The 19,543-nt window shown below is 33.1% G+C and overlaps 1 protein-coding gene across 8 annotated transcripts in view; it reads right to left on the minus strand.

The window, feature by feature from the left end:
• IKZF2 (IKAROS family zinc finger 2) overlaps positions 1-19,543 on the minus strand; it is a 165,212-nt gene that overhangs the window by 49,898 nt on the left and 95,771 nt on the right. For 6 of the 8 annotated variants that reach the window (XM_030327879.2, XM_030327876.1, XM_030327878.1 and 3 more), the window contains 2 exons: positions 10,153-10,419; positions 3,248-3,415 (listed from right to left, as the gene is read on the minus strand). In XM_030327879.2, the coding sequence (XP_030183739.1) occupies positions 3,248-3,415; positions 10,153-10,419 (435 nt within the window). The remainder of the gene's footprint in view (positions 1-3,247; positions 3,416-10,152; positions 10,420-19,543) is intronic. The other 2 variants (XM_030327880.1, XM_032594510.1) reach the window with 1 other exon arrangement.

Consider the following 19,543-nt stretch of genomic DNA (forward strand, 5'->3'; position numbering starts at 1 on the left):
CATATCCTTAGACTTATATCTCTCCCAAGACATTAAACTAAAACTGAAAGATGTTGGGTGGGGATTCCTACACACACTCATTCATACTGTTTATTGGGCTAATGATGGTTATACTGTAAGATGGTTCTGTGGATGAATGTAGACTTAATCACATCAAGAGCCAACTACAGATGCAGTTCTAGCTGTAATACCTTTATTGGTGCCTATTAACATAGCCCCTGATACCAGGTATGGAGGTAGTGACTTAACAATTTCTTTGAAAAATAATTCCTTATCAACAAAGATAATCTGAAGCAATGTGCCTTCACATTGCAGGGACAGCATACTTTTATTATCTTAGCTTCAGGCTAGGTCAACTCTCCTCTTTGCTATAATACAGTGCAAAGAAATCTTGTTCATCTTGACATCCCACAGAACATCAAGTTAGAACATTACATTCATGGTACTGACTGGACATGGTGAGCAGGAAGTAGTAAATACCTGAGATGCCTCAGTAAGATATATGCTAGAGAATAGGAGATAATTGCCACAGAAAGTTCAGAGACTAGCAGCATTAGTGAAATGTTATGGGTTTAGTGGTCTACACATATTGAATTTGATCCTCTGTAATAAATGCAAATGGCTGCACTTTGCACCTGTCATCATGAAGAAGGAGGCATGTTTGGGTATATTGTTCTGATGTATGTGCTAGGTACCCAAAGGAAGAATGTTTCCACCATGGATCAGAGCTCTGAGTCGGTCATATTGGACTACTCCCTGGCTATTTGGGGGCATCTCAAGCTGCTAAAGTAACAGGGAGAGAAGTGGACTATTGGTTGGTAACTTTTCCAGATTACCAAGATGATTTGGGGGTGTTGCTATGTTTGGAACTCAGGAGATTCAATGGGGCACCTCTTTTAAAAAAATGTTCCCAATAATCCTGGTTACTGGAAAACTGCAGTAGTCCCAGGAAAACAGGACCATCAAATACTCAGTATTTGTAGAAATTAAGATTTGGGTCATTCATCAGATAAAGAATCCTGTCTAGCCCAGGTGCTACAAAACAGGGTAAGCTTAAGGGGAAGGTGGAATTGGTAGTAGAATAAGAAAGCTATAATGATCAATTCGAACTTTCTGAACAATTAGAGAAGCATGGACTTTAGCGGCTATGTTTTACACTGTATCTATTATAAAAAAATTGGCAATATTTTAGGTTACAGTTGGAAGTATAACTGAATTCATGTCACCCATTGATGAGGCACTAGCTGGATGACACCCCCCCTCATTACTCCATTAAGCTCTCCTTATTAGCCACTTTGAGTCTGTTTATATATCTACAAAATCATGACTTTGTATACCAATTTGTAAAATCAGTATGATTGCCACTATGGGTCCATGTCTTCATTTTTTTTGAACCTCAAAGAGGCAATATATTTATTTACAGAATATAAGATTTCACAGAAACAGCTTCACTTTACACACACACAATTTATAATTACACAGAACCATGTAAGAAATGTTGTGTCTGGCCTGGTAAAAGCCAATGGGAATGGCCTACTTTTGGAGTGACACCTTTTTCATCCCTCACTTCATTAGGCACCAGTCAGGAACCCCTAGATGAGTCATGACTAATTTGCAAAAAGATGCTGATTGAAACTGCCCAGCTCAATAGAAACAAAAACCAAAGTGTCTTCTTAAACACCACCCACAGGGATGGATGTGTTAAAAGAACAAAAAGGATATCAAGGCAACACAAATTAAGGTGAGTATTGAAATCCTTCTTGAGCGCTGAAGGCATTAAACCTTCTAAGGATAATATAGCAATCCCAGGTAAAGTAACATGTGTACATTAAACCATGATTATTAAAAGCAACACAATTTTGTTAAGAATGAAATAGATGCTTAAAGTTGTATTTTTGCTTCAACTTCATGTAACAGCTAATGTTCATGCAAAGCTATGTTTTATATAATCTGTGGTTAGCTCAGTAATACTTTAATAAGCCAGAGTACATGGCTAGCTAAAGGAACTTACTGTCACATCTTAAGAACATTCTTTCAATAAAGAATAATTTTTATAATAAAGATGTAATTTTCATAGCATAATTTAAAATATAAAATGTCATGGTTAGAAATAAGGGAATTGCTATGAGTCAGGGAGGCAAGTAACTATATATACTTAAAATATTTTGTTTTAATGTTTGAATTAATTTCATTTTTCTACAACTGCTCCACATTGACAAGTTAATATCTAAATTCGTTTTATACATTTCACATTCATGTTAAAAAATAAGGCCTTAAGGATTAATAGGAAAAAATGTAAAAATAGATAATACAAGTATTACCTCACAATCCACAGCACTCTCTAATACAATTTGTCAATGTAGATGAAAATATCACTTCCATCATATCTTCATATTAAAATTAAATTTTAATATGTCATTATGGACAGAAGGATATAAAACTGGAGAGTACTCTATATTAATTTTCCACCTTTAACTTCTTGGTTATGGCAATTCATGCTAAAAGTCAAATGAGATTCATTCAGATTTCTAATCATTCTTTCTCTTTTATGTACTATATTCTAGCATTTTAAAAATATCACACTTACTCTAGATTTTCTAATGATGATTTATGAAGCAGAGAAATGTTTCAGAGAAAATCCAATGACTGTATTTTGAGAGTTAAAGAAACAAGGAGCGTTTAAATGAAATATAAAATACTCCACAGCCAATTTGCTAATGAGCATAATATTTTCAAGTTTAAAAATAGTGATGTTTGATTTCCCACTCCCAGACTGGGCACTATATCAGTTGAAAAATATCACAGCTTTCATCTCCTCTATGGTGGTATCAGTATGTAACTATGATATTTTACTAGATTTTCTATTATCCTGGGTTAACCATAATTACAGAATTAATTATACATTAATTTATATATTATAAATTAAATTATTAATTATACTGACTTAATAATTATAAAATTAAAAATCACAGAAAATCCATAGAACACTTGTTTCCTTACTTCAATGGCTTAAAATAAGAGACTTTTCAGTTGACAGTGCTCCTTTTTGCCAAGTCTACGAGTCTAAAAAAGGAAGGGCCATATGCATCTTGCAAGATTTATCAGTTACTCAGTGTACACAAATAAAAATATTGTCTAGATAATTCCTAGCCATATACCAAAGCTATAAGTTACTCTGCATCATTCTTTAACACTTTGCTGAATTCTCGTATTTTAGCTTTCTTCTCAAAGAGTCAGTGACACTTACCAGAGTGGGTCCTGAGGTGTCCTGTGAGGGCGTCCCTTCTTCTACAGGCATAGCTACAAAAAGGACATTTGAACGGCTTCTCTCCAGAGTGTAACTTTATGTGTCTCAAAAGGTTTCCCTTCTGAGTAAAAGAAGCTCCACACTGGTTACAGTGGAAGGGACGTTCACCTGCCAAAAGGAAAAGAGGTAGAAAAGATCAAGTAGGTTATACGCAAGTGACCAATTTGCTGTAGACTACTAATTGGTGCTAGGTTCTCTGTGCTGAGAATATTCTCCCCTGTAAGTCTTCTAAACTTTATCTAACTAAAATTTGCTAATACCAAAGCCTTAAACTTCAGGCCAAGCACCGTTCTCTCTCTTTATATAAATTTTACAGGATTCCTGTCACTGACTCAAAAGAATCAGCAATAGCACTGACCACTGATTGAACAACTAAGTGCCACCACTTTACTGACTTTACTAGTTGCTTTACAGAAAATGTTTCAATCCTTATATTTCTAATTAGGTATCTATAATTTCAATTTACAAATGAAGAACTTGAAGTTCAAGTATCAAAGCATCTGATTATAGTCACAGAGCTAAAAAGTACTCAAACTGATAACTGAATCTTGCTTAGCTGGACAACAAAATCTTGCTCTGTTGTGCCACACTATCTCTTTTAAAGTTACAGAAATTTTAGTTTGGCCTGGAGGGGATCTTTAGTCTAACTCTTTCATTTAGCTGATGATTTATTACCAGGGGGCCAAAAAAGTTCAATGAATGAACCAGGTTAACAAAGCTCATTATCACAAAATCTCTAAAGCTTCACCCACCCCCAGGTCTCTCGATTCTCCTAGTCACTAACAGTGAAAGCTTTGGAAAAATTTCCGATATAAACAGTGAAAATCCAAAGAAAATTATTAATCCAGACATTTCCTGTATTAATTTTGTTGTGAAAATAATTTTATAGAAATCTTTTCTCTCTTTTCTCCTATTACTGGATACCACTATAAAACTGTTCAAGCCAGAATTATCAGTTTAGTCTATTGGGTCAACTGGCTGTCACAAATGTCACTGAACATAAAAATACACAGTTGAGGAAGCAGTAAAATTGGCAAGTATGGTCAAACCATGAAGAAAATGCTATTTTAAGTTTGCCAGTCTCTAAAGATATTCATGAAATAAATTATAAATTAGTACCTAAATAGTACAAAATAGTAAAGCTCAAAGTTTAGAACAGAAAGTTAAAAAAAAAAATTCACTTTTGGTTTAACTGTACTATTTCTGTATTTGAGGTTAGATGAAGATTATAATTTTAATACCTAAAAATTTATACTGAATTGTCATGTTTTATATCTTTAACTGAAACATTTGTAAATAGTGAATAAGGAAACCTCAATATTTGGGTGAGGCCTTTAATGCAAATTCAGTGATTCTTTTTATTAAAGAAAGGTAGGAGGCATAAAGAAGATAAACTTTGGCCATTTTCTTGCAGCTGCCACTGCATATTCTATCATATAGATTTGTTATAATACCTAAAGACATTGAGTGATACATCAGGTGTTATCTTAAATTTCTTACTACTTGCTCATTTTGGAACTTTTTATGATATATACCAAGGGAAAAAAAAATATATAATCTGTGTTTGTGTAGCAAGGGTTAAGGTTTTTCTTACAGGAGATCTTCTGAGCTAATTTATGAAAAAGTCCTTGTGCTGGTGTGTTAAGTGAAAATAATTTATGTTATGGTTACCTTAAATTTTATCTTATTTCATTTCTTTGATTCATTTGATAAAACTGACAATTAAATCAATGCTAAATACTGCTTAAAGGAGAAATACTTTACCAAGAAACCTCTTGTATGAAGTCTCACAAACTAATAAAAGTTTTAAAATAAATCTAAAATTGGTACATCTTTACACACACGCGCGCGCACACACACACACACACACACACAATTTAATTCATTGACATTTTTTTCAATGAAATAGCAGTCCATAGCTTTTTGAAATCAGGATTTTCTACTCCCCACCCCTGCCACGGAATTACTAATAAAAAAGAAAGAGGCACTTTCTCTGTAAAAATTTTTATACCATAGGAAAATAGCAAATGGAAATTATACTTTTCACTCCAAATATTTGATTTTACTTAAAAATTTTTTTTTTCAACGTTTATTTATTTTTGGGACAGAGAGAGACAGAGCATGAACGGGGGAGGGGCAGAGAGAGAGGGAGACACAGAATCGGAAACAGGCTCCAGGCTCTGAGCCATTAGCCCAGAGCCTGATGCGGGGCTCGAACTCACGGACTGTGAGATCGTGACCTGGCTGAAGTCGGACGCTTAACCGACTGCGCCACCCAGGCGCCCCTGATTTTACTTTTGAAATCTCTCTATGTAGGGTCTTCCAGGCAAGTAACAAATTAGTGTGCCATAACTTTAAAATGAATTAAATTAGTTTGGTAAACAAAAACATTTGAAATCATGTTTGCCTTTAGAATATACTCCTCAAACATGCTAACTTAGATTTTCATTAAGCCTCTTACAAGTGAAATATTTAAAAATTCCTAATTTAGACTACTGAATTTGTCATTCCAAGTAATACTAATCAAAAAAGAAAAATAAATAAAATAATAACTATCTTTAAAAAGAATTTTAAAATTCATCTAATTGAGTATATGAGACTAATGAATGACAGGATAATTTCATTTTTACATTTACAAAATATTCCAGATATCTTCTAATATTTTTAGTAAGAATTATTTCTGAATTTATATGATCATCCTTAAAGGGGTCAGAGAAATAAAAAGAGGTCTAGGTATATCAGGAAATATTGTCTGTTGCTGAGTATGTAAGTCTTACATGGGAGGCATTTGCTAACTATATTCCATGGCCATGGGAAATAAAGAAAGGCATGATGAAGGTAGCAAGTCATGTTCCCATTTGTGATAAGAGGAAAAGGGCAATGATAATAATTCACTTTTATTTCAATTGGATGAAGCTTTTAGAAATAATCCGCTTTACATGAATTAAGTCTTGAATTGGGATTATGAGATATGTGGAAAATGATCTGATATTTAAGTAAAAGGTTCACTTAGCTACCCATATTGTGTATGTTACTTGAAACAACACATCTCAATTATTTTTTTAAATAATTTGCTCTTTCTGTAATAATAGACTGAATCAACTAGTCCTTTTAGAATTAGTTTAGACTTTGTCTGAAAATATATTAATCATGTTCTTCAGGTATAAATAAAAGCAAACTTCAGGAAAACATCACAAATTTACTGAATTCACTATACAGTAATTCAATTGAAAAAATCAAGTAGGCTACTGTATCTGTGATAACTAATTGCCCCATGGGGTGGGCACAAAAGTCTGGATTAACAACTCTGAATCCAGGAGAACAATTAATATGTAGCCATGCTATCATTCATTTCCATTCTCAATCTGCTTCTTGTTTTATTTTTTTGTTTGTTTTTTAATCTAATCTACTCAAGGACCTTTTTGTGGTTATTCCCAGAATGAAGTTATCTATTATCCATTGAAATTATATTTCAATATTTTATATACTTTCATAAACACATATTTCTAGATCTGTGTTTAAATATCCAATTGAAATACAAATATACATGCATCAATTTGCTTTCGTAAATCAAAGAAAGAGGGTGTTCCGTGTTGGATGGAACAACCACCTACAAATATGAAAAATCCCAAGCACCTGTTGAGAGGGCTTTGGAGCAAGAGAATGGTTCCACAAAGCTACAATGTACAAAATAATGTGCTTAAAACTTAAAGTTACAAAGTTGGGAGTACTCTACCCCAAAGAAGGGAAAAGTTAAGGATAGACTGTATTTATAATGTCCACATCAATTCATGTTTGTGCATGAATTGATTTACTACCCCTACTTCTTCTGCCTATATCCCAGTGAAGAGTGCCTGGAGTATCCGATGACAATATTACCTGATTACCTACTAAAGTAGCAATACCAATGAAATAACACAAAGCCATTTGTAAGACACTGGAATTGGTACTTTAGTAGAGTATGAAAGAGAAAGAAGAAGAAGTGAATTAGATATGATACTCCATGTCATTTTAGTAAACTGGGTGGTTGTGTAGCTTTTTTCACTATCAATTTTATATTAGATATTCTATGAGCTAAACACACAAACATGTTTCCTAAAGGCTTTCTAAAAATTTAAGACCACGCCTTTTATACTAGCTGTAAATAATTGGTAAAAGGGGGAAGTTCTAGAATGAAGACAGTAGTTCATGGTATTAATGAGAAAACATTTGGTTAATGACTAGATCCTGACCACATTTTTTAAATCTAGTTTAAATTAAAATTCACAAATAGACTTTCTGTTCTTGAATAGTATTAAAATGGAGTTGAAAATGTCATGACCCATTCAGATGTATAAACTGAGTCATCAGAAATACATATAAACATAGTAAATGTAAAGATACATCACAATTTTAAGGTCAACAATGTGTGGCAGGTATCCCAAGCTCCTCTAAGAATGGCTATTAACTTTAACAAAAACTTTCCAGATCTGAGGGAAGTATAATGTTTACAATACTCCAATAAACATTTATTAACAATAAAAGTTCACTGAGTTGCAAGAGGACTTTAAATAGCTATTTTTCCCATTCTCCTTGCCTTTGATAGTTGAGTGAATCCCATATTCATAGACCTTCCAGAAATCTGTATAACTAAAAACATTTTCCATGTCAATTTCAGGATTTTCAGAATCAAAATAATTCAATGCTGCTATAGTAGTAAAGATCAAATGAACAGTAGAGTAGGTATGAAACTACTTTTGTGTTTACAAACCAACAATCCTCAGGACAATCACTGCAGATACAGTGAAACATTGATTAACCTAAATACTCAATAGAGCATACTCAGGTTCTTTCAATTTCCTTGACTCAGACCATAAAAGGTTTATTAGAAATCTTACAAAAAAGTTGTTGTTAGTGTACTTTTCAGCCTTAAAATGCACACTATATGCAATTCAAATGAAAAGTCATTATACTAATTTTGTTTATATGTTGCTAGAAGGGGAAAGTTACACATTTGAATGGGTGCTATCTTCCTCAATATAATCACTGTGAGATAATGAATACATAATAACTGTGTAGAACTCTTCTTTTAGAACTGCAATTAACATTACTTAATGAGCACAGAAGAAAAGAAGAGTCATTATTTTATAGACTTTTCATATTTTTTATTATCAAATATCAAACCTGATCTTTTAACTTTCCTAGGAGAATTTTTTTTAATTGAATGTTTATTTATTTTTGAGAGAGAGACAGAGTGCAAACAGGGGAGAGGCAGAGGGAAAGGGAGACACATAATCTGAAGCAGGCTCCAGGCTATGAGTCATCAGCACAGAGCCCAATGTGGGGCTTGAACTCATGAACCGCAAGATCATGACCTGAGCCAAAGTTGGATTAACTGACAGGGCCACACAGGCGCCCTGGGAAGAATTTTTTTTCAATTAAGGTAAAAAACATTTGTACTAGTAATATAAATATTTTTAAAATATGCCGTTTAAAAAGGAAATTAAAATCAAAGCAAAAACTAAACATGTAACTGTATAGTTGGAATAAGGGTACAGGTTCCAAAGCTGATGATTTTGATTAAGATAACACTGATTTTAATATGTAACTTCTTACTATAAATTTTAAGATATCAGCCTTAGGGTCATATCTCATCAGAAAATGTTGGTGCATTGAAGATACTGAGCTTGGTATATTTGAACAAAACCAGTCTGGGCATCAGGAAACCTTGGTTCTAGCGTCATAACCACATAAGAGATAATGGACAGATCATTTGACTATTTGGGGCTTCACTTTCTTCATGTGTAAATGAGAGATTTGGACTAGAAAGACTTCAGTGTATCTTGTATCTTTCATATTTTAAGCAGCTACTAATTAAATTGATTACTTAGAAGTAAATCTTTTAAACCAACTTCATTATGATTTATGTCTCTTCCAAAGAGTACCATATTTAAAAATTCTGAGTATTAGTGATTAATATTTTGCTATATAATACTACTTGGCATTATAGCTAAAGGTATCATTATCTTTATATCAATTTTCATATGAACTTAAAACTTTAAGAGTTAACTGTCTGCTTTTCTTAACATAATCTCATTTTTTTAATTAAAATTTTTTTTCATTTTGCCAAAGAATTTATAGAGAGATTTAAATAAAGCCTTCTCCTCATTTAGCTGTCTTTTACATTACACAAATGTCAAAAAGTATATATTAAATTAATCTGAGGTCTCTTTCCTTACCCTATTCCATGATTGCACATTCCTGCCAGCATGTTCACCACTCTAGCTATACTATACTACACCCTACATATCTCTTCGCAGGAGCTATAATAAAAAAAGTATCACAGGAAGATGGTAACACCTTGAACTAGGGAAAGTATCTCCCTAATACAGAGACCCATGGTAGGCAAAGATTGATTGGAAATTGTATTCCAAGAAGTTAACCAGATAAGGTGAAAATGATCCACCTCTATATAAATGCATGAGTACCATTTTATAGTATAAACTCTTAGCTAGCAAACTATATTACCTGCCCATGGGTATGGTAAAATATGTATAGAAATACAAAAAGATTAAGTTACACAATGAGATTCTCCTATACCTTTTGAACCCTTATCATATTATTGCTATATTAAGAACTGTGGAAACTGAATCCCAAACTTCTTTTCTGATATGCTATTCAGATTTGAAGGCTGGAAGTCAAGACCCAGGCTACTCTCTGCTTTTCAGCAATCCAATACTAGCAGAATTCTGAAAAGGTAGTTTCACCACTGCCACCCCTGAATAAAAAGGAAAGAGAATAGATGTCAGGTAATATCAACATCAGATGTCACAGGCAGTCATCAGGTTATTCTTTCAGCTGCTTACCAGTGTGACTCCTTTTATGTACCATAAGCACATTGGGCCCAATGCAAACCATGCCACAGACGTCACATTTCAGTTTACCATTCGGAAGCCGGATTCCTCCCTCGCCTTGAAGCTCCTGGACTTTCCTGTTGTCAGCCACCTCGCTGCTCTCAATTAGGGGTTCTTCTAGGCCGCTACCTTCATCATGGCCCCTGATCTCATCTTCACGGCTCAGGGGTTTCCTGTCACATTCTTCATCACTCTGCATTTCTAGTTTTACTGAATTTGCTGTAATTAGAGAGAGAGAGAGAGAGAAATGAAGACATTTAAAATGCAGGTTATGTGTTGTTATCTACACTGCTTCTCCACCCAGTACCATTATATCAACATGGATGGAGATGTTGCATGTGCCAACACCAATGCAATGTCCACACATACTGTGCTCTAAGATATTTTAGTGACTTTAGCATGAAAGTAAAGATGGTTCAGAAAAGCTCTAGGTAAACAGAATGACACTTTATTTCTGCATATATTTCTTTCTTTAACTTATATATTTTTTAAGCAAGTCTTGAATTCTGGTATTGGCTTTTGAGTTTGTTACTTTTTGAAACTCAGGTAGGATTCTGCAAGAAACAAGATGAGATATTGCTTAACCCCCCGAGCCATGCAGTCAGCCTCTTCTTAATTTAACAATCATATGATTGTATGAATATACTTCACATTAGGTTTCACATCAGAGTACTTGTGTAAACCTGCTCCAGAACTGAGTAAGAGAAACTACTTGGGATCTTAAGCAAATGTCTGAGATGTATGAAGGCATACTGTCAAGGCAAGTATCTTAAAATGAGACTGAAAACATATATTCAATGAGGAGCTATAGAAATGTAAGGCAGAGTGCACAGACCTCACATGCTTGTAAGCTACTTTTTTTATGTAAAAAAAAGTTCTCCGTGGAACATATTAGTCTGCAAATCAAAGTATTCCAACTTTAATCTACGCACACTAAAAAGCAGTGAATGACAGGAATGGCATAGCGTGCATGCACACACTTGTGACTGTTAAGAAATTTAATGCCTTCTGTTTGCTGTTTTTGGATCATCCCACAGGAAAGTTGGAATTTTGTTAGCACAGCCCTCATTCTGGATTGCTGACAAAGTCTTTTCACAAAGCAGAAACAGGCTTTAAATGAATACCAGTTTTGTTTTGTTTTGTTTTGTTATCCAGTGATCTTGAAAATTTCTAAAGAAATCATATCAGCGTTCCTGAGCAAAACAAATTATTTGGTACTACTTGAATGGAGGAAATACATTCATAAAAGGAAGCAAGTTCTTTTTACTGCAGCTTTCTTAGAGAAACCACATATTCTGTGATTTGTTATTAGTACTTTAAACAGGTAGTGCTACCAAAATGGCTCTTCCCCTGCTCCCCTCCTTGGAACTCCCCTAAGAACAGAGGCAGCATGGTGCAAAATGAGATCACTGCGTTTAGTCCAAAGACCATAGCTCTAGGACTGGCTTTGACACTTATTAGCAGTATAATCTTGAACTGAATATTTAACCTCTGAATCGGTTGTCTTTTGTTTGCAAACTACAAATGAATTCAAACTTCAAAATGAAATTTAAGTAGAATAGTTTAGCTAGTAAGAGTAAGGATCCTATAACCAGACTGCCTGGATTTGAATACAAGCTCTGGCACTCACTATAAGCAGTGTCGCCTTCTGCATGATACTTGAATTCTCCATGTACTCTACAAAACGAGGATGGTAATGGTAGCCACTTTCTCAGGCTGATGTGAACATTAAGTGAACAAATACAGAAAATGGGCTTAACTATCATTCTTCTGGTGAAAGATAATGCTCTGTTTATTCCATAAAGTTTGTGAAGATCAATTATAGTATGTAAACTACTCTGAGATCTACAAAAGATTTTACAGACTTCTTGGCCCCATCTCTAACAGAAAATCTACTACATTGAGTTTTACCCTATTTACAAATCAGTAGTACTTTACTGGTTTTTGAGAAGGGTAGAGACATTATTTCATCCATCTTAATATCCCCAACATGCTCAAAAAACGTGTGGCATCTAGGAGGTTTTCAGGCAGTATCCACTGAGATGTTTTAGTAAGTTAAGATTTTTTTTGAGAATTGTTTTATATGTTTAAAAAATACATGAATATAGTAAAGAAAAATTAAAGGATAAAAAATGAAAATTATATCCTTTTCTCTCCAAAATTCACCATCCCATTATATTCTCAAAAGCAACCATTATCCTTATTTTCTAATTCAGAAGTATAGGGGTGTGTGTGTGTATGTGTGTGTGTGTGTGTGTGTGTGTATGTGTTTATAGATGATAGTCTTTTTACACAAACTGGAGTGTACAATTTACCTAACCTTAACTGTGCTTTCTTCATTTAATAATATCTGTTTAATTGTTCCATATTAGTACACAGAAATGCACACTGTTCTTTTTAATGCCTGCATAGAATCTATTTTATCAATATAATTTATTCCTAGGCTCTACTGTTAGAAGTTTAAGATGGTTTATTGCTAGTATAGACATTATTATATAATATCACATTGAACTGTCAATCTGATAGATAAAAACTGGTATTTTACCATAGATTTTAATCTGTATTTTTTTTAAAGGTGGAGTTGAGCATCTATAGACATACATGTTTAAATGTTTGGGGTTTTTTGGGGATTTGTCTATGAAAGTTCTTTGCCCATTTTTCTACTTGGTTGTTGGTCTATGCTCACTGAATTTAAATGCTTTATATATACAAAGGAACTCAGCCCCATGTGTTATATTTTTGCAAAAATACTGGTTAATCTTATTACTCAAGGGTATCTTGGGAGCATATACACTAATTTTACATTTTGATTTTTTAAAGTTTTCAATTATGATTTCTAGATTCTGTATTTTGCTTCAATAAGTTTTTCCATATTCAAGAAATTTTTCCATGATTTTTTCCCCCTGGGAACAAAGGTTATTCTAATCAAAGTAAAACACTAATTTTTGCCCTATGTAGTCCCATATAACTCCCACTTAAAGAAAAAGTTAAGAAAATAAATGAAGAGTATGACTTTATATAGCATGACTTCATATTCCAATCTGTGAGCAAATTGTCCCACATGTTTAAGTGATGTACTAAAGGTTATAAACTGCACAGCAATGCCATCATTCATATTCCTGAACTGGTCAACATCTGATCAGCTACATTTAATGAGTGTAAAGTCTACCAACATTCCATTTCAAGACTGAAGAAGTGTACCTTAAAGTGTAGGTCTGAGGGGCGCCTGGGTGGCTCAGTTGGTTAAGCGGCCGACTTTGGCTCAGGTCATGATCTCACAGTCCGTGAGTTAGAGCCCCACTCAGACCCTGGAGCCTGCTTTGGATTCTCTGTCTCCCTCTCTCTCTGCCCCTCCCCGCTTGCACTCTGCCTGCCTCCCTCTCTCTCTCTCTCTCTCTAAAATAAATAAAACATTAAAAAAAATGAGAGATGGAAAAAATATTTCTGTTTCTTTAAAAAAAAAAGTGTAGGTCTGAGTCTGAAAATATGGGCCTCTTAAATTTCAAAACAGCACAGAATTATGAAGAATATGACTTGATATTATATTATCTTTTTCCCTTAATAATATTATAATACATACATCAAAACATAATACCAAACATGGATAAAATGTCATTAAAAATTATTGTATATTAAAGTTATAGTTAGAACTTTGTCTACAGAGGAATATAATTGAATATTCAAAAAAGCATACATTTGTTAGAACTAAAATACAGAAGAAATGGTAAACCCTAGCAATCTTTTCTCTAGCAGTCTTATACTCCAAGGGATTATATCATGTATGAATGTATACACTACTGCTATAGTAAATACAGTAATTTACATTCATTGATATAGTAAGTCAATGAATGCAGCACATTTTTAAAATATACATATCAGATTAAATTTTATATACCTATGTTGGCCTAAGTACAAACAAAATCCCATCCTAACTAATATTTAGTCTGCCCTACTAAAATTAGGTTGAAATTTAGGATAGAAAGCAATTATTTTTTTTTTTTATATATGAAATTTATTGACAAATTGGTTTCCATACAACACCCAGTGCTCATCCCAAAAGGTGCCCTCCTCAATACCCATCACCCACCCTCCCCTCCCTCCCACCCCCCATCAACCCTCAGTTTGTTCTCAGTTTTTAACAGTCTCTTATGCTTTGGCTCTCTCCCACTCTAACCTCTTTTTTTTTTTTTTTCCTTCCCCTCCCCCATGGGTTCCTGTTAAGTTTCTCAGGATCCACATAAGAGTGAAACCATATGGTATCTGTCTTTCTCTGTATGGCTTATTTCACTTAGCATCACACTCTCCAGTTCCATCCACGTTGCTACAAAAGGCCATATTTCATTTAGGATAAAAAGCAATTAAAATAGGCTTTGAATTTTAATTGTTGAATAGAAAAATTTCCTTAAAGAATATAAAATAAATTTCCCTACAAATTTTTTTTCTATTTAAGATGTTTCCAATTAATGCAAGACACTATATTTTAAGTCATTAATGATTAAATTCATGTGTTCAGTAAACTTATATACACCCTAAATTACAATTTACGTATCAATGAAAGATATATGATTATTTATAGCTATAATATATAAAGCTATTATAACTATTAAGCATTGTATAATATTCATAGTACATTTGTTATCATATCTTTGAAATTAAATTTTTATGCTTCATTATATGGTATTTCTTTTATAATTTGGTAACAGGAAGATAATTTCTATGAAGATGAGAATCTGTTACTGTGAGCAAAATGATATCTCATTACAAATCTCAACACCAAGAATTATTTTTCAAGCTCGTTTCCTTGCTATACCTGAGTTTTACATTCTTAGTATCTATAGGAATTTATACATTGTTCTATAATGACAAACAGTAACTGCTTAGTAAGAACAATATTTTGTCAGAACAAATTATTAGCAATGAAAGGGATGTGAAATAAGATTTTAATTATTTGATCAATTCATTCATTGTCATTCAATACTGTAGTCACAAATAACTATAATATATAGATACTTCAAAATATTCAATGAACAAAATAAAGATGCTTAATATATGCGTCTTTTTTTCTTAAGTTAAAGGAGATGATTTACAGTTTAAAAAAGGAAATGTCAAATTTTACAGCATTAATGATCATGAAAACGTTAATCATGATTTTTTTTAGTAGACTCAGAGGTTTATGAACACAGGTCAAACAACAGTCAATAAAAATATTTTTATGTTCAATTTTATGTAGAAGAAGCTCTGAATGTATTTCAGGACAAAAAGTACCACATACATCTTTATGCAAAAAGTTGCTTCAAAATGCAAACTCCCTCCTCTTCTTTATGATTTTAAAGTACTATTGAACTTCATAATATAGCTTATAGATGCTACAAAAACACACAATTTAATTGCCTCCAATTACAGATGATCACAGCAATGCAGAGAAGTAAAGAGACTTACACAGGGGCTTATAAGTGACTCCTAGGCTAAACAATTTTCAATTATAAAAGTTTCTTCAGTAACCATACTAGGCTCTCTACACTCAAAAGCTTCATAATTATCTTTGTTTCAAGATACATAATAGTGAATGATAAAGTTACACTAAACTTGCCTTTAATTCACTAATATGGTATTAAATAAAGGGATAGAAGAATAAGAGTATTCAGAATAAGAGATAAGAGTAAACTCAGAGTAAGAATAAGAGTAAACAGATACAGATTACTATGAGGAAAAAGGCAGAAAATCAAATGGGGGAAATTACGTTATTTTGTGAAGCTGTTTTAAAAACTATTTTAATTCAGTATGTTTCATAACAAAAATTTCCTTACCACTATTATTTTACTATGAAAATTTAAAAAGAGAGTTCAAAACTTCATATATACCATTTAAAAATGAAATGGAAAATAAAATGTACAACATTGTTATACACACTCATAGATATCACACCTCTAGAACTCACCCACCTCAACCAATATGAAACAAAGACCAAAACTGAATTCTCTTTAAAAATAAATGAACTAGGGGACCCGGGGGCTCAGCTGGTTGAGTGTCTGACATCAGGTCAGGTCATGATCTTGTAGTTCATGAGTTCGAGTCCCGCATCAGGCTCTGTGCTGACAGCTCAGAGCTTAGAGCCTGCTTCAGATTCTCTTTCTCTCTATGCCCCTCCCCCATTCGTTCTCTCTCTCTTTCTCTCTCTCTCTCAACAAAAATACATAAAACATTTAACAAAAATTTTAAATAAAATAAATGAACTAGCAAATATTAAGTATAGGCTGCTTGCCCAATAATTTGCTAAAATTATGAAAGTTTAAAATATGAAGAATATTAACTTAAATAAGAAATCCGTATTAACAGGATAATACATACTCAGAAACAGGTCACGAAGGAGTTCATGACTAACATATATAATTTGGTTGCATAATAAATTTATTGACCTGAATAGTACATAAATGGAAAGAGGCTCTTCCTTAGAAATTGGACATTTACTATTTTTTACTCCATGCCTTCCTCAAGTCACCCACTTGTGTAAGATAGCATATGATTTCACAATGTCTGGCAACTGATGTCTTCAAATACTAAGTTCTCAACTTTTACAATTTGGGGGGAAAAGATCATTTTTGATATGAATGGTGAAATATACTCAGTTAATTTTGTATTACCAAATTGAATAAATAAATTCTATCCTGATCCTTATTATGTGGTTGTAACAGATAATCCTATCATTTTAAAATGCCAGGTTTGGGAAATACCATAGTAATCAGAACCTAAAATATCATTATTAAAATATTTTTAATATCTCAAACTTTCTACAACTTAAAATATTATTATTAGTATGACTTGACTTTACTAATCCATGAACAGATTATTAAAATTCCTAGTTTGGAAAATAATGCAAAGGGATTATGATTTATTTGCTGTATTTGAAAGGATATGATATTCATTAATCTAATGGAGTGTAAAATAGGCTTTCTAGATTAGTTAACATCAAATCAGTGATTTATATCTGTTTAGTTTCCAATAATATTTTTTCAATTTTTAATTTTTAAAGGAAGTAAATACTCTAAGAGTTAAAAGAAATATTTGTTTCACAATGATGAACAAAAGGTAACTAAAGCCATTTTTTAATTACTAAATTGGAGGGGGGGAATATAGGTATGATATGTAAGTGGACTTTTTATATGCTTGGTTTCTGTTGTGTGAGAATTCAAAAGGACACTTAAGGGGTGTTATTACTTACAAGCATCAATTTCTCCCCATCTATGCCAGCTACTTGAAGTGGTGTTATACACACTAATTGAATCAATATGTCTATCTAATAGTCTATGGAAGTTGCTTCTGAGCTAACTCTCTCTCATTTGAACTATTGAAACACAAACACCAAACATGATTAAATCCATGTTAACAGCCCAGCAGCTCTTTAAATAATGTGTTAGAAAAACAAACTGCCTTCAAAACTCTGATGTAAAGCACAATTATTTACTAAGAATTCACCAACAGTCTAAACAACTAAAGTAAAATCACAAAAAAAAAATTATTTTAAGGTAGGTTGAGTCGTTTTGTAAAAATCTCAACAAAATTTCACACAGTATCCACTTTTTGTTTCTTTCAACTGTGAATAAATAAATGTGTAAGCCTCACAAAACAGCTCCCTCACAACATCCTTGAAGTATTTGTTTTATAAATGGTTGGACAAGTGCAGACACTGGTGTTGCCAAACTGCAGCTGAGCCATTTATGGGTAGCATTCTCAATATGTACATCACATCACCACATTTTCTCTTCCTCCCCACCCTCTCTTTCTAATAAAGTAAGATTATGGGTTTTTTTTTTTTTTTTAACCTACAAGAACTAAATCAAGACAGTGCTGATTTCTGAAATACTTTTATTCTAAGAACAGTGTCATAGAAAGTTTCCCTGTACCTGAAATACCTGAAGGCAGGAAACCGGACTCTTTACATCCCCTTCTGTCACTTAACTAATTGTGGAACCTTGGGATATTTGTTTACTTTGATTTACCCATCTGCATCATCTGAACTATGGGAAAAATGACATTTGATGTTCGTGAAAACTGCAGACTAATCTCTTTACACTAAGGATACAGAATCCTTTTAATAGTAATAGCAACAGAAAAATAGCAACTTATTACAATTCTTTATTATTTACAAAATATATACTCTGTTTCAACTGATACTCAACAAGGAATGATAGGTAGGGCAGTTACAGAAAAACAAATGGAGGCATGGCTGTTAAGTGACTTTTCTAAGAACACAAAGTTAGTAAACCTAGTATCAACTTCAGATCTTCTGCCTCTTAGCTAAGCCATCTTTCTATGACATGATAATGGCTCTACAATTAAACAAGTAACTAATATTAGTATTATAGTAATAGTATTATATTTAGGACAAATATCATTCATGGACAAATAGATCTTTTAGATGCTATTAAACCTATGTCCACTGGCTGAAAAATACTAGGGATTCAAGTCTACAATGGTCAGATGAAATAAAAATACGTTAAGTTTCCATAAAAGAAACTACTGAATTAATATTTTCTATCAAGTTTGGAACGTATTTGTCCACTCAAAACAACTACCTCCTAGTTTTTACGTTTGCTTTGGTCCTAAGGCAAGGGTAGATCCATGGTCCTGAAGAATTTGTCAATATGTAATCCTCTATCCACATGACACTTTTTTTTCTATATTCCATGACATGCTATGACTTATCAGTGGTAGGTAAAGACAGCATTTGAGGAATAAGTCAATATTATCAGTTTTAATCTCTAAACCAACAGCTTATGGAGGATGGCATTTTAGGACTACCTTTGTGGTCAAGTTTTGACAGTTTTGTGTCAATTGTTATAAAGATAAATCATACCTACAAGCAACTCATGTAGTATTTCATTTACATTTAAAGGGTCTTCACCACAAAATAAGTGCAAAATAAGTGTCCTCTCTATATGAAAAAAAGAAAAAGGAAGGCAAGACATCTGACTCCTTGATGGTCTCCCACAATGCATGAAATCTTATAGAGTATGCCCATCATCAAACCACATACCTTCATAGCCCAACACAGTGGTACCATTGTAGCCCAAGGATGAAGTTTCAATATTTTGGCAGACTACTTGTTCATGAGAAATGTACAATGCGGAGGAAATAAGCCTACTTTAAATAGAAATTCCACAGGCAAACAACAGTCTATCCCTTTATCCATCCTTTAAATGAATGACTTCATTAGCCAAGTTCTAAAGATTCAATATCTGCCACGTCTTGCCTATCCATCTCCTTTTTTGCATTTTCATGTAACCCAGAACAACTTAACATCACCTATGCCATCTCACCCAGAACAGCTTTCTAACTGGTCTCT

The sequence above is a fragment of the Lynx canadensis genome, chromosome C1 (assembly GCF_007474595.2).
Source record: "Lynx canadensis isolate LIC74 chromosome C1, mLynCan4.pri.v2, whole genome shotgun sequence".
NCBI lineage: Eukaryota > Metazoa > Chordata > Mammalia > Carnivora > Felidae > Lynx > Lynx canadensis.